This window comes from Astatotilapia calliptera, chromosome 5, assembly GCF_964374335.1.
Source record: "Astatotilapia calliptera chromosome 5, fAstCal68.1, whole genome shotgun sequence".
NCBI classification, from domain to species: domain Eukaryota; kingdom Metazoa; phylum Chordata; class Actinopteri; order Cichliformes; family Cichlidae; genus Astatotilapia; species Astatotilapia calliptera.
This window is the reverse complement of record NC_137426.1, coordinates 4,771,337-4,792,787: the sequence shown is the minus strand read 5'-3', so window position 1 is coordinate 4,792,787 and position 21,451 is coordinate 4,771,337. Positions and strand designations below refer to the sequence as shown.

Here is a 21,451-nt window from a genome sequence, read left to right as displayed (position 1 = left end):
TCTGACTAGTCAACAGACTTGTCTAAAGCCACCATGGTAAAAACAACGACTTCACAACCATGCTAACAAGGACAAAATATAAACCTATTTACAAAAGGAAATATAATATTAGTTCTCTTAGTACTGATAAATTAAGTGTCTCAAATGACACTGTGCTTTAAGGAGGGAACGCAGCACATCTGAATGTTGTTTTTTTGTTTGATTGTTTTTTTAATGTCCTCAATATTTAACAAGCCATAAGTTAATCACTGATACCAATTAGTCACCAAATTCCAGTTGATAAATTCTGGACATTTCATGATATGAAATGTGTTGATGTGGTGAATTCTAAAGACAATTTCTCCTCAGCTGTGAGAATGTTAGCATGACACTGGCAACGCACCAGCCCCAGCACAGATCAGAAAGTACAGTTAATTAGAGAAACCGCACACTGCAGCGGCTCACTAGATCACGTAGCTGACCTGACAGCGGTGGCAGGTCATCAGTGTGCTGTGCTGTGCCATGCCATCTGTTTACCTGTAAAAGCCAACTGCTCCCAATAGGTCTGCCAGCATAAGGATACCAATTTCTGTTCCCTTCTTCTTACAGTTTTGCTTGCTTGCCTCTCTGCTCCTGTGTTCATCATCGCCTAATTATGCAAGTTATTTTTGAGGCTATTTAATACACCAAGTTTAGAAGCACTCCTGAACTTGTCTTGTTTACACCAACACCTCTCGTCTTTAGAGGACTCCTGCTGTTATATTTCGCTTTCTTTTAGTTGTCTCTTCATTAAAATTCACCAAGTGGGCACACGTCTGTCCCAGTCTCATCTGAGGATAAAGTAGATACAAGGTTGAGCTGACCTACCTTGAGCCACATAGTCATTTTACTTGAACATATAAGCCCCACAGTAAAGCACAAGTTGTCTCTATAGTTTACAGCTCAAATAATTGCAGTTGGATTTTACTGGCCCTTCTTCCTTTTAGCTCCTGTTAGCCATCTACCTTCATTAAAGTTATGCTTTGTGTCAGCAATGGCGTGTCCAGCGGGGTGGCCTGGGGGGGCACAGGCCACCCCCCAAACCAGACTGGCCACCCCAGGTGCCACCCCAAAGGCAAAACAACAAAATTCAATCAAATATCAAATGTCCGATTATGTTTTCACGGTGACGCTCAGATATCCGAGTGTAAGTGAATGCAGCATCGCTTCTGCGCTATGCGCATCACGTTAGCAAAGGTAGGAGAGCCAAGCGCGAAAGATGGCACTGCAGGAAACAATTTTTCGGTGAAAGAAAATGAGGACAGAATAAATGTCCCGGTAAGTAATATCAAGTTTGTTGAGTTTAGTAAACTTCGGTGAAATTAGAATACCAAGGAAAAAAATAACACTTAAAGAATTATTGCAGCTGTGGAATATTTCAGACAGTATGCTACTGAGGGCAGCTAACATAAGAGTTATGCGTTATAAGATATAATCTAAGTCGTAACATTGCTGTATGGAGCTGCAGATTTGGTTGCAGGTTAACATAGCTGGACTGGCCATCGGGCATACCGGGCATATCCCCAGTGACTTATTTTTTATTTTTTTTGTAATGGCATGAACAATGAGAGGTGGTGGATTGGCCAGATGCAGGTCGATGTGTAGAAATAACTCCGTTGTTTGGTGGTGGCTATGACGGGGCTTCCACAGAGGCAACAGGTGGATGAGGGAAGGGGAGGCAGGAGGAGAGACCCGAAGCAGCCACCAGTCCGAGTGTCAGGTGAACTGAACTTCAGGTAAGAAGTTATGACCTGCAGTCTATCTGGGTCAGATATAAACCAAGTTTAGGTGGAGTTTATTTTCATGTTGCTGACTTTTTACTGTCAGTTGCAATAACTCATACTGCGTTCTAGCCAGTTTGACGGAGTTTTTATACAGCTGGGTGGGTGCTATGATGTTACTGATAGTGAACTTTATTTTATTCATAAGGTTAGTAGAGTTGCCAACGGCTCCTTAAAAAAATGGAATGGTCCCTCATTCAGAGAAAATATTACACGTTTCGTATTGAGCTGAGAAGAGACGCGGTTTGTCCCGGACTTTAGCTAGAATGGAAAAAAGACACAAAGCTGGATTTATTCTGTCTTTATGCTGCACAGCTGCCTCTTCTCTCATTCTCTCCCCCTCCCTCTCCTGTTGCTACTTCAATCATGAAACTGATCAATGATCAGCTGATCGGCTTTTCTCTCTTGTTTATCGCCCACTTTGCGCCAGAAAGAGGAAACCAGCAGATGTTGCGCTAAACAACAGCAGCACGTTTAAGCTTGATCGGCTGTTGTTAGAATGTATTTAATATTAATTTCTAGTATCAGCTGATGTTTGCTGGAGCCACAGCTGTAAAGCTGCTGGTCATGATGTCTGTTTAGATATGTGGTGAGAGGGAAACATGAAGATGAAACCAGGAGATGTCCTTACTGAACCATCAGAGCTGAACAGGTGATGGAGAAACAGGTTTACCTTTTAGGTGACATGAATGAGTTGAAGGGAAGTTATGAACTGTTTCTGAGAGATAAATAACACCAGGATCCTTTTTTATGTAGCAGACAGCTGGTAACTGTGCAGGGGCGGGTCTAGCAAAGTTTTGCCAGGGGGCCAGGTAGGGCATTAACAGGGAAAGGTGGGCACAAAGAAATACTTTTCTTTCTTATTCTCATTTAAAATACCTAGTTTTTATTAAATAATTATCTAAATCTTACAACCAAAGTTTTTATCTGACGTAAAATGTATAGAAATCATACATATACCAACAAGACTGTACATCACTGTCACAACAGGGTTTGTTTTCAGTCAAAGTCTTTATGGCTTTAATACCTGGTGGGTCGGTCTGTAGTAAAAATGCCCAATTTTTTTGTCCCAGTCCAGCCCTGCAGGTTAATACTGGCAGTGTCACCATGCCAGCTGACTGTATTTTATCATCAGCCAGTGTTGTTCTTTATCAATATTACCAAAGTTTACGATAAGGCAGCATAGAAAGTATTTACTTGCTTTCAGGTTTCATTCAAATGTTAGTCTTTTCAGTTGTTTCCCCACTTTTTTCCTGTTTCAAAATCAAACACCAGTTTGTGAGAAGATTATCTTCTTTTTTTAACAGGCAGATAAAGTTTTGCATTGGCATTGGCTAATTTGTCAATTGTTTGTTACAAATGTTCGTATTTTAATTTTCAAAAATGTTTTTGCCCAAAACATATGTGCACTATATGTCAGTAAAAATACTATGCAAATATTGCTGTCCTTGACTGCTGAGTAAACACTGACAAAGCACTGATTGTATCTCTTGTACTTTATCAACGCAGTATCTAAAAACTTTGCACCGTAGTGGTTAAAATCTCATTCTAATAAGAGTTAAAAGTGCATTTGGTTATTAGGTTTATAGGATTATTGAATTATGGTTAAGGGTTGGTAGAATTTTTTTTTAAAACATTATCTGCCAATTAAATCTGCCACCCTTCTCCAAATCTGTGCCCCTACCTGGCCCCCCCAACAAAAATTTTCTAGACACGCCACTGTGTGTCAGGTACATTCATTTGTAATGCAGATGTCAATTCATCAGAAAAGAACTGATGTATTTATAAAAGGTCACACATAAATTAGCATGTATTAATACTATAATTAGCTCAAATGAGGACACATCAAAAATAAAAATAAAAAACCGCTGTAAAAGTTCAGATGAGTAGGGAAAGTGTGAAATCAGATAAATAGAATTCAATCAGTGCTTCCTTATTGTTTGTTTTTGATGATTTGGTTTTCTTTTTTCATGTAACAAAATTCAAAATAAAAGTTTTGGAGTTAGATTTTTCTTAAAGTCTCAAAGGAGTAGGTGTGAACCTTCTGACGTATAAAGCAATTACAGCAGCAGTTTCTCAGGGGTTTGCTATTGATTTTTTTTCCCCTCTCTTTCTCGCCCTCTCGTGCTTCCTCTGTTTGATACACAGGCTTTTTCCCACGCATTAACAATTAGTATGCAGCAGTGAGGCTATAGGTGCACCAACTACGTAAGGAGAAGAACTCCAATATCACAAACAAACAGCAAAAGTACTGGTCATGCAAGGATGCACACATATTTTTATCAAGTGAGGGGATGGACTTTATTAGCTCAGTCAACGCTAATCACCCGACTTCAGCTATCTGTGTTGTGTTACAAGAGAAGAGACTCACATGTTAATAAACAGCAAAAGAAAAACAGCAATAGCTCTAGCAACATAACACCAAAGGAGCATTTTATATTTAATCTGGAGCTGTGGCAGTTGTCTGTCTTTTCAATTTCTAACTGAGAACAGGGTACAATGATGGGCTCGTTGCCATATTATGTACATCAAGCTAATTCAATAAGATGCATTACTTAGGAGACTAAAAGAGATGGATGCGTGTACATAAAAAATGAATTATATAAACAGGCCATGTTCAGAACAAGGGAGATCTAGGGCAAGCAATCAAAAAAATAGAATAAAAGCAGGAAATGATGAGGATTGTGGGTTGATTTTTCAGGGTTATAACCACCAGAACAGTGATAGAGGGAAAGCCAGGTCTTCTAAACCTGAAGCAGTGCTCAAGCCATGAGGATGGCTTGCTATTTATAGTGACAGATTTTTTATTCAAGAGGGTTCTGCTGTTGTGCATCTCTCACGGCTGTGCTGCCTCTCTCGCACCTCCTCTCTAGTCTGTTCATTCCCGTACACTGTGTTCCACAAATAAAGGAGGAGAAGTCTTAAATTCCAGGTGCATTCACAAACAGTCACAACCACTATTGCTTAAAATACAGTGCAATCCACATGCCTTATGTAAGCCCATACGTTGTCCTTTTCCTCTGCACACCTCCCTCCCTCACAATCGGTATGACAGTGTTGCAGAGCAACGCCTACTTCAGTGACTCTCCACACCACCAGCCCACCTCCACCCTCCTCTGTCCCTCCTCCCACACAGGGACAGTGGAAGGGAATTCCTTATTACCTCAGCATTTGCCTCAAACATGTTTCATGACCCTGTACACATGACACTGGTAAATACGCCACACATTATAGTATCTTAGATGCTTTCATGTATACATTTTTTCTGTGCAAATGCAATCACATGTGATAAACTGTATACACACTATAGGAAACTACCTTTCAGTCAACCTTAATACATCATATTTGCACTGTTGATGAGACATTGCTTAAAAATGCTTTAGGAACTTCACAAAAGTGATAATGCAATGTGTCATAACAAGAGTTAATTATAGCAGCAGCAATGGCTTCATGCTAAAAATCACACCTACAGCTACAGAAGCTACATCTCACCTACAAATTATTAACACCCAATGACAAAGACGCACAAGCACATTCACTTACAGTGCACATCCTTCCTGTATTTAGAGTTCAGCTCTATGGATCTCGAGCCAAATCAGATCAGGTGTCTCAGATAAAACCAAATCATCGCAGGAGAATGAGCAGCAGAAGCAGATCTGGGCAACGCTGTCATTAGTTTTCTCTCCCCTATTACTACAAATAAATGTATCCCATTTCCTGCTGGAGTTGTAGGGTGTTTAAGGTCTTTCTTCCGTCTCTTCAGCTCATTCAACTTTTGTCGTCTTCAAGCTTGCCGTGTTGTCTTCTTGTCTGTACACACTACCAGCTCAGTTTTCTTAATGGCTTTCATGAAAACGGTCAAAAAACTCTATTTCGACTGCCCCCTTTCTTTTTCTGAATGAAGCACAAGCACAGCAGTGAGAAAGAAAATCTTGCTTGTAAGCTGGCTCCCTCTCTCACTACCACACTTATGCCATCATGCGCACAGTATGCACCCCTCCCTTCTCCTCCGACCCTCCCTTTCGTGTGGATTCTGTCTCTCTCTCTCTCTCTCTCTTACAGGTCTTGTTTGCTCTCTGCCTTTGTGAAACAATATAATTGCAATGACAGGCAAACCATGGCGCGCAAGAAGCCAAGCTGTTTAAAGAGTTGCTTGGATCCGCTATAATGTCACTTGATACAACAGTAGCACCACTGAAAGCTTATAGTAAATGAATGAATATAAATAAATAAATAGACTCTTTTACAGGTACAGGTTAAGGTTAGGAACTTTTTTTGCAATAATCAAACACCTGGAGACAGGCAGAAGCCACAGTCCCCATTCATCACTCATTATATGGAAAGTCTGAAGTCGTTGTCTTTGGCGTTTGTCTGGACAAACTAAATGAGTACTGACAGATGCTGGTGAACCAGACAACTGCTCCAATATATAAACAATTTAAAAAAAAATAAAGAGGAGGAAGGGAAGATGGAGTGAAATAATGAAACCACCTCATTAGCAAGGAAAAGCCTTAATCCCACAAGACAACACATTTGCATGTTTTCCCAGTAGCCCCCACTGCAAATGACAGCTGAAAGATGCAGTGGAGGGAAATTATGCAGTCAAAAGTTCAGCATCAAGGAAAACATCAGGAGGATTATCTGTCTCATGGTTTCAGGCTTGACAGTATGTGACCAGGCTTTATAGAGCAAAATTTGAAGAAAAATGTTAGAATGTGGTCCCTCTAGAAATTGTATTCATGCAGCTGTGAAAAAAAGACTGATTGTTCAATCATTAGTCAAAAGTCATTTGAATATCAACTCACAACTTGCAGACAAAGGAGCTCGCGATGCAAGTTAGACTGCACATCCTTAGTTCGCTAAAAAATTAAAAATTTAATGTACCACTGGTCAAAACTTTGGTACCGCTTAAAAAAAAACCATAGTGCAGCATAAAAAGGCCTCAAAGTCCACACACAATTTCACCTACCAACAGCTTCACCAAGTTTCACTTCATGCAAGTTATAACACAATCCAGGGGATAAGTCGATCATTAATATTAAGTCTACAATTAAGAGAAGATTTCATAAAGGCAAATAAAATGATTATTTAAAACAGACTTTACTAAAAGATGCACGCCATAGGATTGGACTTCAAGAAGTTGAAGACGAAGAAGTCGAAGAAGAAAAATGGTGCACATTGTTTTGTGGGGAGTTCTACCCCCGTCCATCATGGATACTTGCATGCAATTGACATATAGGCCTGTTTAAATGCATATCAGAATATCATTTTCACCAGTTTCACAGATCAGTGTTACATTTCTAGTCAGCTAAAAGTCTCAGTAAATCTTGTTTTCTCAAAACACTGTTTTATGTGTCCAATCTTTATTCAAATAGAACAAAACTGTTTTAACCCTTTCCTCTTATAAATGCAACCTCCTCTGGACCCTTGATATCACTGACACATCAGCATATACCGTACATCCATAAGATGTGGTTTGATGACCATTAGAACAATTTCTATGTTTTTTCCAGGCGTAGCTGCGTAGGCAGAGACCACCCTTACTGACTTCTGATACAAACCCAGTTGTTTTGTTCTGTGATCAGGCATGAAATATGACAGAAAGCACTCAGTTCAGAAAATAGCTTCAAGGATTACTTCTAGTAGCCTTTCAGGTAAAGAGTTACAGTACTACAAGTTCACGCAGAAACATAGAAACAACCCTCCAACAGCAACTTGGGTACTCTGAGCTTTGTTACTTTTATAGTACATGTAGTAATTATTAGGTTATTCTGTAATGCTTTTCTCCTGCTTTGGGAGAGGGCAGTTTATGTTCAAATATATATCTAGACTCACATCAATCCTCGATATTTATTTCATTTATATTTCATAATTTGAATCAAACTATCAAAATGTGATTTCAGTGCAGAGTTCAGCTTTAAGGCTGACGATATACATAGTGCCACCTCTGCAAAGACACAAAAGTAATTAGACAACTGACTGACATGCAGATTCATGGCCAGGTGAAGTCTGTTCCTCATTCCTCATTTTGCGATGACAAATTCAACATCAAAAATCTGAGATTATTTTCAAGTGCATATAATAACTATTCACTGTTCACTCTTAATAAGAGGTATTTGGTCACATACTGTCAATTAAGGTACAAAAATAAATAAACCTGTCCATGAGAGACAGAAAAACTGAGAAATGGCAAAATCAGCAGAAATCACTGACCAGCTCAGCAACACCAGAAACGCCCTAAAAGGGTGGAAACCAACTGAAGTAAATAATCGCAGAATTATTTCCGTGGTTAAGAAATATCTTTCACAACATTTACCTAACTCAAGCATATTCAAAGAGGTATCACTGTCAGAGTTTAAAAGAGATGCACAGGGTATTTAAATACAGAGGGTTTACAGCAGTTGTGCAATACATGGATTACACTTAACAACAAGAAAGCTAGAATACAGTTTGCCAGAAAACATCTAAAACCTGAACGTAGAACCTGCCCAGATCTGGGGGAAAAAATATTTGGACATATATTAATTAAATCAAGCACAGCTTGCACTATAATGAAGGGAAGACAAACTGAAAAGGTAACGAATGACTCATGATCCTTAGCGTAGGGCTGTGAGATATGACTAAAATCTCTTATCCCGATATAAAACATCTATCATCCGATAACGATATAAATCACAAAAATTTAACATTTTCTGTAAATTCTGTGAATCTCGGGTTGCTGAAGTGTTTCCAGCTGGGCGTTGTGTACCTGGAGTCGAGTGTTTTAACCGATGCATGAAACTACACATTTTTAGACATAGGAAACAGCAGCCGATACAACATTTGTATTTATTACACGGCGTGCTGCGGGGGAAAGCCTGTTCTAACGTTTGAGTCTAAGGTTTATTTTTTAGCACCTGACGGCTCCTTTTTGCTTCTCATCCGTAAATACTCTGCATACTTTTTCACATGATTCCGTTTATTTTGAGAAGTCTCAACAGGATCTTGAGCTTTATTATGAAAGGTTTATGTGGAAAATAAACAAGCGGACATGCAATGGTTTTACCATCGTTGTTGCTAACGACAACGCATAAAAACAGGCGATTGTCCGTCTGTTGTGTGATTATATTAAATATAAGAGAAAGAGAGAACTTTAATAAATTAATATAGCCACTACAGTGACCATCAAAACTATGAGAAAATAATGCCTAAACAGTTTATTTTGCGACACCATGAAACAAACGATAGCGTAAAATGAAACGATAGACATTTTTATATCGTCATCCGATATATATCGTTACATCGAACAGCCCTACCTTAGCATGCCATATTATCTGTCAAATCTTGTAATGAGCATGTATGGTTGCCAGTGGAACCGGTCCACTAGTGTTTATTGATGATGATAAAAGTAGTAGTAGGAGGATGAACTAAGTGTACAAGGCTATAGTCTCTGCTCAGATTCAAATCCTACAAAACTGAACATCACTCCACGGAGTGAATGGATAATGAATTACAACAGACTACGGTACAAATGCAACCTAAGAGTTTCTTCAGTGGCCAAGCCAGCCACCTGATCTCAACTTAACAAAGCATGCTTTTCACCTACTGAAGATAAACCTGAAGGCAGAAAAACCCACAAACAAGCAGCAACTAAAGGTGGCTGCAGAACAGGCTGGCAGAGCATCTCAAGGGAGATTTAGTGGTGTCCAGGGGTTTTTGACTTCAGGCAGTCACTACAATCACGTCATCTTTGCCCAGGTATTTAAAATGATCATTTTTATATTTCAAATTGTGTTAGTCCAGTCACATTTGAGCCTTTGAAATTGTGTTATTATGCAAAACGCCAAAACATTCCAAACAATTAATGCAATGTGTTTGTTAAACCCCTTGTAGTGACAATAAAAGTTTGCACTTCACTTACATCTTGACTATCTGATTTAAAATCCACTGTGGTGGTGTAAAGAGGAAAAATTACAAATATTGTGCCATAGCCCATACACTTATGCACTTAACTGTACAATAAATTTCCCTTTAAAGTCGAAACACTGAGCAGAAGATCAGTACTGTGGCTCAGTGGTTAGTAGCATCACCTAACATTTGAGAGGGCCCTGCAAAACATAAGCAGCCAGAGAAATTTAATAAACAGCTGTTTAGCATCGAACATCTTTTCTAGCATTGCTTAATTTAAGACACCAGACTTACCCAACCAATGATTCTACAATCCTAGCATGGCCTTGAAAAAAGGTTAGTCTCAGGCTAACAACATGACTGGGATAAAATGCATTGCATGGACTAATGCCTCATAACCTGTCCTGTCACTTCTTCAGCCAGGTAGCTTCTTTCACAGATCAGTAAGAGAAGGGCTTAGAAAGAAGGAAGAAAGGGGAGGGGCTGAGTGAGGATCAGTAGCCAAAGATACCACAGATAGACTGAGTGGGAACACAACCACCTTACAAGATGCTGCCATTTCTGCATGCAGCATAGCTAAGCTAAAGCTATTATGAAACACTTGGAAAGCTGTTGTTATTTACACTGCAAATATTCAAAGCAGTCATAACAGGTTTTTACAAAAACACCTTTATTTAGGCAAACCCACCTTATCTACTGTGATTCTGCATGGTCTGAGGACTGTGAGACATATCTTTTACTAAATAAAGGCTACTAACAAATGCAAAAAACATCCAGCTTTGCAACAAAGTATACTAAAGTTAGTCAAGCTGATGTACCAATCTGAGGCCTGACTTATAACCATGTCACTTCCCTTCTGCTTTGATCGATAATTTACATCAAAGCAAGCAATGGAGGACAGTAAAGGAAAAAGAAGACTGACAAACACATAGAGTAGAAGACATCATGAGAAAATGAGTTCAGAAAACTAAGAACAGGTGAAGAGGGAACAAATGAAGATGGAGAGAGAGAAACAGAAGCAGGAGCGGTTAAGAGCAGAGACAGATAGGAGCAGCAGCAACAGCACCACGCTTGGTGCTTTGGCAGAGATCTATAAATAGCTCTTCAAATCTCTCTAGAAAAAGCCACTCTTCTGCTTATGCTGCTGCAAACAGAGATTCAGAGGCAAAAGCAGATATCTGAGTGATAAATACACAGATATAATCTTATTGGATAAGTTTCTTTTTTTAATTACTCTAGGTTTAAAATATGCTTACAATGGCCACATTGGCTTGTATGAATACATGAATGCAGGAAGCAAATACATTAAAGTGAGCAAGTTAGCATAAAAACCACATGATTTACTAGAATAGGCGAAAGCACCCTGCAAACCACAATAAACACAAACATGAAATTACATATACTTAACAGATAGTAATCAACAAATTTCCTGATTTTCATAAAACTCCATAAGCAATCAATACTTCACAGTTACATGAATTTATGTATATGCACAAAGATCCACAGGCTGCAGGGTATAAGGGAGGGAAATATGTTGACAGAGAGGCAGGTTACTCCATCTTTCTCATTGGTGGCCTTAGCAACAGTAGACTGTTGATTCAATGACTCACCTCCTACAGATCTTACAATGGACCATACTTTTCAATGATACTGCCCTGACACCAACAATCATACTCTGTGTTGCTTACAAAATATTTAAGAGAATAAAGCTGTATTAGGGAAAAAATTGATTATAAAGTAGTAACAGTGCTTTAAACCAGAAAAACTAACATTGCTTTATCGGGGTTATCACCTTGGACTACTATTAATCTAACTGGGAAGCATTTTTATGACAATCTCAACATCAAATGGAACTAAAATGGAAGTCCCTGCTTGCCACTTATCAGTTCTCATTGTCACATGACTGGCCAACACCAATTGATATGTTGGGGGGGGAGTTTTTTGTTGTTTTCCCAGGCACACGTGTCATTTTCCCAGAGCAGATGTTTGAACCACTTATTCTATGCTGTTATCCCACCTTGTTTTCACAGCACTGTTGCTGCCTATTTTTGGATTGAGTTTCAAAAAATTAAAGCTAAAGCCAAGACTCCGAGAGTGATGACCACGTGTGAAGTATGTCTTGAGAAAACCCCACTGTTTTCTTGATCACTTACGATTGTGCGATTTACTGGGGCACAAATCTCTAGCCAGCTCTGAGTCACTAATAATGAATTATTAAGGAATTAAGACTGGAAGAGCCAAGGCTTAAAATCACTGATATTTACTTGAATGTCAAAAAGCAAGCTAATGAAAACACTTAACACAATACAACCTTAAATTGCTTGGAGCAGTGAAGACGGCTTAGTACTGTAGTACAACCTGCATTCCGCCATGCAACCCACCGGCACTCAGTCCTATAAAAACACTACAGCTCTGTAACTTTCCGTTGGTTTGCATTAATATCTCAACCTTGTTAGCTGACGTTTCAAGTCTTGAGTTGTTATATGAAAGTCACACACGTCAATAAATAAAACTTTGTTGTATCCAGTGTGTGTTTTGAGTATGACTTCAATGAAGAGCCATACGCAATTAACAATTACTTAATTTTGATTCATCCAGATAGTTAATCGCTTCGGAAAAAGCAAATATTCCCAGGGTTTTAGTGAACCTTCTCGGTCACGATTGGAAGGATAAAATGTTAACATGGCCATCTCGTGCCTGGCATAGAGAAGGCGGACTTTAAAGATGGTGCTTAACGTTGCGTTACATATTAAAGATAGTGGCTCTTGAGTCATCTTCGCGGGTTCGGCTTACCGTGTTGTTGGCAGTATGTCTTGAGTTGCGTGGAGAATCCTTCAACTTGGGTCTGTAGAAGACAGATGGCAGTTTGGTCAGAGTCGTAGCTGTGCAGCTGACTGAAAATATTAGCTTGCCTCTATGCTAACAATAGCTAGTTCACAGCATTAGCCTGCCTCGTCCGGCGTGTATAATTAGCTACCTAGCTAATACTAGCCCGCTAGCTAGCCTTTTCTTTTTAGTGGACGCTAGCTACTCAGCGTCCATGAAACACAACGTTAATATTACAACTCGCTGTTCAATAAGAGTGTGCCATGGATCACAGAATGGCGAAACTTGCTGTGGACATGTACAAGCACTGTCAGGTCTCAAAATAGAAGGTGCTAGCTAGTACGGTTAGCAAGCTTTCCAAATGACTTACCGATGCTAATATAATGGTGCTGCTAGCTTGAGTTGGCTCACCGCGACCCCGACTGTCAAAATAGCGCCGCGTGAGGGGAGAGCAGCATGGACGTTAATGCGAGATAGCAAGCGCTGAAGAACACGGCGGTCGAGTCCGACGCAGGAATACTGCTAAATAACAACAAAACCCTAAAGAATAAATGACACAAAACTAAAGAAAAAAGAAACAAAACGCTATTCCCCCGTCAGGGCTCCGGCTTGTGTGTGTTAGCGTCACTTTTTTCCCCTCACCGACAGTTGACGTCAGCGGCGTACCTCCTAGTCGTACGGATACGTAGCCTACAGGATGCATGAGAACTTTGTTTTGTGCATCAAGCGTTAAAATGTAATATGCAGTTTCGTTACATCTCAGTGATGTTTGAAAATCTATTACTGGGATGTAATTTGACAGCTGTCCACTTCTGTAGGAGATGTGTCATTCAAAGTTGTTTAAATACTATAAAATGTAACGATTTCACATTTCTTAAGATGATATTTTTCTTCTTATAGCCTATAACATCTAGTCTATCTAATAAACATTATATATATATATATATATATATATATATATATATATATATATATATATATATATATATATATTTATTATTGTTTGTATTCACGGCAGTAGTTAAAAATACGCTGGTTTTAACCTTATTTTTCAAACCTCCCTAGGAAAAATGCTGACAATTCTAGGTAATAAATGTAACGTGTTTATTTGATTTAACGTTTAAATTATTCAAATGTATTGGGCACATTCTTTGACACCACTTGGTGAGGTCAGTTGTAATTCTCAAAATGCCCCACACGTGGGCAGGCAAGTACTCCTTTAACATGATAAGGCCTTGACTCACATTTAACACTAAACGTGAACACAAAGAAAATAAAAGAAATAAAAATGCGTGCAACCCGTGTTGTGATCCATACAGTTTATGTTTGTGGAGATGTGCGCACAATCAACACGTGACCGCTTTAGGATAATCTGTTTCACAATTATTATTTCCATGTGCATATGCATGTAGTTTATGTGTTAAATGATTGTGGAAGTCATTGTTTTTCCTGCTCACACTGGACCTGGACCCCGACATGATGAAAAGAGGGTCACTTTAACGTATTTTTGCCTATTTAAGTGCATACACTGTCCGGCTTATTGGCAGCGTTATCTTTAGTAGGCTATGTCAAGCTGGCTCAGCACTTTTGCGAGAACCCAGACAGACAAATCATGTACCGACATGAAGGCAGGATTCGCCTTTTCCCAGCTTTCTCTTTCTCTCCTTCAAACACACACACACACGCACACACATACACACACGAGGCATCGTTTTACTGCACCACATTATGACACCTTGCAGGAAACATGACGGAACGTGTTTCAAATACCGCGTTAAACTCTCCGCCTCATATCCTCGAGTGTTTTCGGTCAGGTTAAGCTAAAGCCCACGGATTCAATTGCTTGGTGTCTGTGGGACACGAATATTCTGTAAGTAGGTTAAAGGGCAGAGAATTTCAACTTTGATCGACAAGAGCGTTGGCAGGTTACGTATCAGTGGCACTGAAGTGGAGAAACGTGGCACAGAAAATACCTGTTGTGATAAACTCAAGACCTTATCGGGCTTTCCCGATATGTGTCCAAACCAGCCATGGACTTGCGTAGTAATTAATCTAAAGCAGCGTGTGATATCATGTAGCACCTGTATGCAGCGACTGTGAGACAGTAACCTACATGTGAACGCGTGTTGCGTGCGTGTGTGTTGCGTGTCCCCGTGCGTGTGTTGTGAGAGAGGACAGAGGTGTTTTGCCAGTAATTTCCAAGCTTCCCGATGCGCTCATTGGTGCATCCTTCCAACGTGTCACCAGTTTTGGTGGATTACCCCAGATATCTTTACCATCAGGAGGGTGAAACATCACTCAGCTCCTCTCTTCACGAGCTACCAACAAGGACCTCTGACGTTCGGGAGACTCTCTTTCGCAAAGAACAACTCAGAAGGGGAAGGATTTGAAGATTTTTTTTATTGGTTTTCCAGTTTAGAAGTCTGGACGTTTATTAGTTACCTCAGTCCGAGTACAAATACGCAGTTATTTACTTCAAGATCGAAGATGGCCATGTCTTTGTCACTCTCAGCGTTCCTCCTGTTGGCACCGTTGCTGTTTAAGGGTCTCTGGGTCAGTGGCTCCCCGGGCTGCGCGTCTTGCAGGTTGTCAGCGATGGATAAGGACGCAGAGGAAAGGATGATGATAGAATTCGCCAAGCAGCAACTTTTGGACAAACTGCACCTGAAAGAGAAACCAAACATCACTCACACCGTGCCCCGGGTCGCGCTCCTCACGGCGCTGCGCAAACTTCACTCGGGGCGCGTCAGACAGGATGGTACCCTTGAACTAGAAAACAATATACCAACCAGAGATCAAGCCTATGAAATAGTGAGCTTTGCAGATATAAGTAAGTCTTGTATCCACTTTCTATGCTATAAAGCTGTTTTCGCATGGCATAATAACGCTACAGGAGAGCGCGTTGTGATTAATAAGGTCTCTTTTCCTGCGTAAGATATTAACATAAGGCTAGGGTTCCCTGAACTATTATATTGTAATATTAAGGATCCAAGTATCTATCGTTACTTATGTGCAAAAAGGTTTGCTCCCCTTGGGCAAACTACATATTTTATTGCCTTTTAAAGTGGAAATACATGAACTGGTGGTAAGCAAGCTTTAAAAGGAATCTATCTTTCAGTGTTACATTGTTGCACTTTTAACAAGATTTACACGGGAAAGTAATAAAAAGTGAATTTACGTAATTTCGTGCAGGTTGTGGTGATAGGATTCTGATTTGGAGTTGGGTGGCAGACAAAGAGGACAAGAATGAATATGTAAATCAAAATCTGTATGAAGTGCATAGACAGCTTCTGCAAAGAGGAGTGCAAATGACTAAAAGCCCTCTCTCAGGTTTCTGTTGCTGGGGTCTCCAAAATCTGTTATACATATTCACAACATAAAATGCAACGGTGCATTTAAATTTGAAGAAGTCTGAAGATGGCTGCTTGCTCCAGGACTTGCATTTGGGTCTTTATATTTAAAATCAAATATACATGTAATCTGCCTAAACATTTAAATACAATATCCCTTGTGCTGTATTGTAGGAAAAGTTAACCATAAGGTAAAATGCTTAAAACAGTGAAAGAGGATTGTTACTTCCATTAATTTTATAAGGGTAAGAAAGGTGATGAGCTATGAAGTTTTTCCAAATATTAACATTGTGTGTTTTTCTTAATTGTCATTGTTTCATAGATGATGCAAAGAGCAGTGACAAGGCAAGCGTTAGCCTTACCTTTCAGTTTCTGCAGGAACGTGGCCAAAGTATCCAGGTCCTCCAGTCCTCTTTGTGGATCTATGCCCGTGCCTCTGAGGACCCACAACGGAACTCTCGTCTCCTTGCCCAGGTTTTCCTCTCCGTAGATGGTGACATCTCAGGCTCTAATCGGACCTTGGTGATGGAAAAGATGTTGCACGTCAAGGAGAGTAACTGGCACACTTTCTCTGTCACCCACACCCTGCAAACCTTCTTGGACGGGGGCCAACATCGGCTGCAGCTGGAGGTCACCTGCGAAGAAGACGGACAGAACCTTTGCTCCCTAGATGGCTCTGCTGAAACCCCCTACCAGCCCTTCCTGGTGGCTCAGGTGCGTCTCCGTGATGACCACTCCAAGCATTTGCTCAGGAAGCGCTCAGTGCGTTGCGGTGACGATGTAACAGTCTGCTGCAAGAGAGACTTCTACATCAAGTTTAAAGACATCCAGTGGGATGAGTGGATCATTGCGCCTGAAGGCTACCATATGAACTACTGCATGGGACATTGCCCCCAACATCTGTCCGGTTCCCCAGGTATAGCATCCTCATTCCATGCCACTGTCTTCAGCCAACTCAAAGTCAATGGTATTAACACAGCTACAGCCTCATGTTGCGTTCCCACAGAGCGTCGACCACTCTCAATGGTTTACTTCAACTCTCAGCACAGCATTGTCAAAACAGATGTCCCTGACATGATAGTGGAGACCTGTGGATGCACATAAAAAATTGAGTATTACTATTAGTGGTATAATTAATTATTTTCTTGAGTGTATTGTAGACAAGTTGACTTAAAGAAACACAAATTTGACCAACTTTGGACAAACAACTTTTACACAGAGTACTTTAAAATGAGAAATGCCCACCCAAAAGACTTTTAAATTATCGACAGAGGATGTTACTAGACTATCTTTACAAATACAAACACGTTTGTTTTATAGCAGTTACTCAATAGGTGTGTTGTGTGTATTTTTGCATAAACGTATGAATTAACACTCTAGGTTTACATTAAGAAAATTATGGGCACAAAAAAGAATATTATGAGTATATAAGTATTATGTTCTAAAGAAATAGGTATTGATACAGTTTACTGCTTGTAGTAACTTTTAATTTATTTCTAAACTCTTGTAGTCAGTATTTAAAGAATCTCAAATGCATTTCAGTGCCTAGAGGTGAGCAAATACGCTAAGTCTGGATGCAGATACATTTATTCTTTTATACGTCAGAGACAAAAATCAAAGAGCAGCACTAAAATATGAAAGACTCAATAATAAAGTTTAGATTTCAATGCAAAAAAGTACAGTGAATACAAATGTACAGTAATGATATCAGGTTCCATTTTCAAACTTATATAAACCCATAAAGTCTTGCATTAATTAATTTTCGCTTTTGTCGTTTGTACCTTACAACTTTTACTTTTCACATGCTGCCGGGATGAAGTTCAAAGATGCACTACATTTTTTTCCTAATTCATTGTATGTTTTATAGTCTGTTTTGTGTTATAATCAGTGTCCAAATGTAAAAAAATTATATATATATTCTATACTTTCATTTTTACGTAACTATTTCTTTCATTGTAAATCTTCATCCACCTAAATGCTGCTGTTTTACAGAAATGCTTTCAAAGCAATGAAAAACTTTTAAAGCGTGCCTTTTTCTTTAACTTCTGATGACATTAAAGCAAATACATTTACATTCCACAAATACTTTGATCACATTGTGAGGCTGCGAGGGGAACAAGTTGTTGTTACAATGCAAGAAATCTGGACTGATTTCTGTCAAAGGGTACCCCATGCTGCATGTAGCTGGAATATGTTTAATCAGCATCTCCACTGTATTATTTACACAACCTGGCTTATCATTTGGGCAACTGTGGCTCAAACAGCATATGAATGCAAGGTTATTCTCAGCAATGTGAGCAAACATTTAGCTATTGCTTCAGTGTCAGGTGAAGGTTTGGAGGGTAGGTAGGTCAGTGAGCATGTGCTGCTGCACGCTGGCATTTTTAGCTCTCAAAGTCTAAAGATTGCAAAATTTCATGCTTTCCAGGTGGAGCCAGTCTTGTTTCTTTCATATGCTGGAAACATCGTACACGTGTCCCAGTAGCATAATTTACGCTTCATAATTTCACAATCTTTGCATAGCTGTATAGTTTTAACTGTATAGCAGAATGTCTATCGGAACATTACCAAGTAAAGCAAATGTTTACCGATTTCCATACTAAAATCACTTCACAGTTTAAATTTGGTGGGAAACGGTGCAAACTGAGATCTACTCAAGGAAGGGAAAAATGAAAACAGCAGTACAACAACGAGAAAGCAAAGGAGCTCAGAAATAGATTTTTTTTTTAGTTTCCCCAACTTTGAACCTGGAAGAGTGTTAATAAATTAATGTCTATCAATACATCACATTTTTATTTTTAGAGATGATACCCAGGGTTTCTTTACTTCTACCTGTATTAACACTGTGTTCATCTTGGCTGTATTGATATACTATATGTCTTACGGACTTGGATTTTACAGCCATAATGCAAAGGAAACAACTGAAACAGTGCATGGGGGAATTTTTTACCAAAGACCATAAAAACCCTTTTATTTTAATTTTGTGCTGATATTTGATAAACTATTTTCACCTCTCTCTCTCTTGCCTCTATGTGCTGCTCTTGTATTAAAGCAATTTACTTTACACCTGTGTGAAATAATTATAAAACTGTTGTATTTTAATATTATGATTGATATTGTAGGCACTTCTTGTCCAAGACTTAATGTGACATTGAAGTGCCATTGCAACATATCTTATTAAGCACTTTATCACCCTACTGTATTTTAGAGTGTGCTGACAGTTCTATTACTGCACTTAATGCATCAGGTTGGCATTACCTGAAATACCTAAAAGCGGGCCTACAGAAAGAAAATGTCAATTTTCAAAGTTCTAGTTGTTTTTAAAAGTGTGTGTGTGTGTGTGTGTGTGTGTGTGTGTGTGTGTGTGTGTGTGTGTGTGTGTGTGTGTGTGTGTGTGTGTACTTTTGGAGCATTCACAGAATGCAAGAATTTGAATTCTGTTTCAATTGAAATTTGTAATCGTTGTTATTTTTGTATCATATTATTTTGTTTTATGTAAATGAAAAATTTGTAAGAGCAAATACAATTCAGAAAAGTCAGTGTGTGATAAAATGTCATGATTCTATTTTTAATTAATAAATAAATCTATATTTTAAACAGACTAAATTGCTTCATTGTATTTTATTGTATAAATGGCATTTTATTGTATGTGTCAATAATATAAGCCACAACACACTGCAGTGTGCAGCAAAAGCAGTACTGGTTATTAGGTAAATTAAGCCAACTGTAGCAGCAAAATGTAAGTACAGTACTGTGCAACAGCCTTGAGCCCATCTTTCCTCCCATTGCTTTAGTTGAATCTATAAAAAAGAACAAAGATAAAACAGACTTAAAAAGAGTATTTTTGCACCAACAAGCTGATTCCCAAAGACCTGTTAGATCAAACCTTGGCATATCTCAGCATGGTATGTAGTGTGTTCTTAAAATAAATCTGATGAAACTGAACAAATCAAAGACAAAACAATAAGTGGCAAACTTAAAAAAAAAAGGCATCCACAGCAGATGATCAGTTTCTGAATATCATGTTAACAAAGACGGGAAAGAATCCAGCAAAAACCTGAAACAGAACCTGAGAGATGCATCTGGCCCTTTAATTAATCTAATAATCACCAAAGCCTCATCAGAAATGGTCTCAACCTGGGTGTCTATTGTCTTGTGTAGTTTGGGAGATGATTGGATGATGGGGTGGGTGCAGTTTTCTCTGGGGTGGAGTCGGGTGGGCTGCCCCGGACTCTGTGGGGCTGGGTGGTGCTGCTGCTGCGGGCCCCGGTCCGGATGGGCCTGGGCCCCCTTGCCCTGGTGGGTTCCAGAGTGTGGGGGTGCCTACTGGGGTCAGCGGGGGAGCTGGCCCCAGGGAGGGGCCGCTTGCCCCTCCCTTTCTTCCCTCCCCATCCTCAGCTGCCTCCCTATTCCCGCTCTACCACACCCACCCACACACGCAGGGCTTGGGGTGCAGGTATGTCACCAGGATGCAGGGGAGGCACTCCCCCTCTGTCCCCTTCTGGCCGCCTGTGCCTCAATTTTATTCTGCAACCTAGACATCCACATTACTCACACTCTCACATAACACATATATATAGGGCCTTGGGGGTGGGCACGTTATACAGCATCCAGAGGATGGTCGGTGTACTCCAACCCACCTCTGGCGCTGGTGCCCTACCCTCAATTTTAAATGCATTTAGACACTAAGGGTTTTCGGGAAGAGCCGTGCTGCTCTCTGAGAGGAAGCTAGTACCATGCTCTCCTGAGTTTTAAATGCACTTTAGAACAGCACACAGCAACACTACATATGAGCGGGCGTAGGGAGGTTTGAGGTCTTCACTCACCCCAGTTCTGTTAGCCGTCAGGGCTGGGGGGCTGGGAGGAGGTGCTGGCCGTCAGACTGGGGTCTGGGATGCGGGGCCTCCCTGCTACTGCAGATAAGGAGGTGGTCCGGTTGCCTCCACCCCAGAGAGAAGGATTACATCTCCTGGGTCTAGGTGCAGCTTGCCCCTCTGAGGACGGGGGTACCTGGACCTGGGATATAGAGTATGTTTGGGGAGTGCGACTGTCTGTGCAGTGTCTATTTGTGTCTGTCTACACGTTGGGTGAGTGCCAAGTATTTGGTTGTGTATATGGGGTAGGAATGCACGTCTGTGTCCGCGTGCGCCTGTTCGTCTGTGTCTTTAAGTCAGGTTGGGTCTTAGACTCAACCTCTCTGGGTACATCTCAGGCACTCTAAAGTACGGAGGCCTATCTCCCCTCACCACACTCCCTGCCGGTGGCTGATGCCCTCAGACGTTGGTGTGTTGGTGTTCCTTGTCGTCTGGGGCTGGGCGCTCATGTATGTACCAGCTCACTCCTGGTGGCCGATTGGCGGGGCCTGGCGCCTGTGGCCTGGCTGGGCTCCTTCCGGGGGGTGGGATGCCCCCAGGCCTCTGGCCTCTGGGCCTGAAGCTCGGTCCTCTCTGCCACAGCTGGCTGCCGGCAGAGCCCGCGGGCACGCCACTGCAACCCCCTCTGGCCTCTGCTCCGTAGCTGCGGGGTGACCTCTCCTTTGGGGCTCCACTCAGCTCTTCCCAGGAGGGTGGCACGGTACCCCCCCCCCCC

At 40.5% G+C, this 21,451-nt stretch overlaps 2 protein-coding genes and 1 long non-coding RNA gene across 17 annotated transcripts in view; 1 reads left to right on the top strand and 2 right to left on the bottom strand.

The window, feature by feature from the left end:
• The window catches only part of r3hdm2 (R3H domain containing 2), a 60,150-nt gene extending 46,974 nt beyond the window's left edge, over nucleotides 1-13,176 (bottom strand). For all 15 annotated transcript variants that reach the window (XM_026166806.2, XM_026166800.2, XM_026166794.2 and 12 more), the window contains exons 1-2: nucleotides 12,883-13,176; nucleotides 12,480-12,531 (exon numbers count right to left, since the gene is read on the bottom strand). The gene's annotated coding sequence lies outside the window, so the exon portion shown is untranslated. The remainder of the gene's footprint in view (nucleotides 1-12,479; nucleotides 12,532-12,882) is intronic.
• Nucleotides 13,177-14,892: 1,716 nt separating this feature from the next.
• LOC145428831 (uncharacterized) lies at nucleotides 14,893-16,361 on the bottom strand. Its single transcript, XR_013909157.1, has 2 exons — nucleotides 16,225-16,361; nucleotides 14,893-15,176 (listed from the first exon to the last, which is right to left on the bottom strand). It is a non-coding gene; the product is annotated as an uncharacterized LOC145428831 (long non-coding RNA).
• On the top strand, nucleotides 15,000-17,642 carry LOC113021927 (inhibin beta B chain). The gene is made up of 2 exons (XM_026166791.2): nucleotides 15,000-15,342; nucleotides 16,185-17,642. The coding sequence occupies exons 1-2, from the start codon at nucleotides 15,000-15,002 to the stop codon at nucleotides 16,964-16,966; spliced, it is 1,125 nt and encodes a 374-aa protein (XP_026022576.1). The 3' UTR covers nucleotides 16,967-17,642.
• The last annotated feature ends 3,809 nt before the right edge of the window (nucleotides 17,643-21,451 follow it).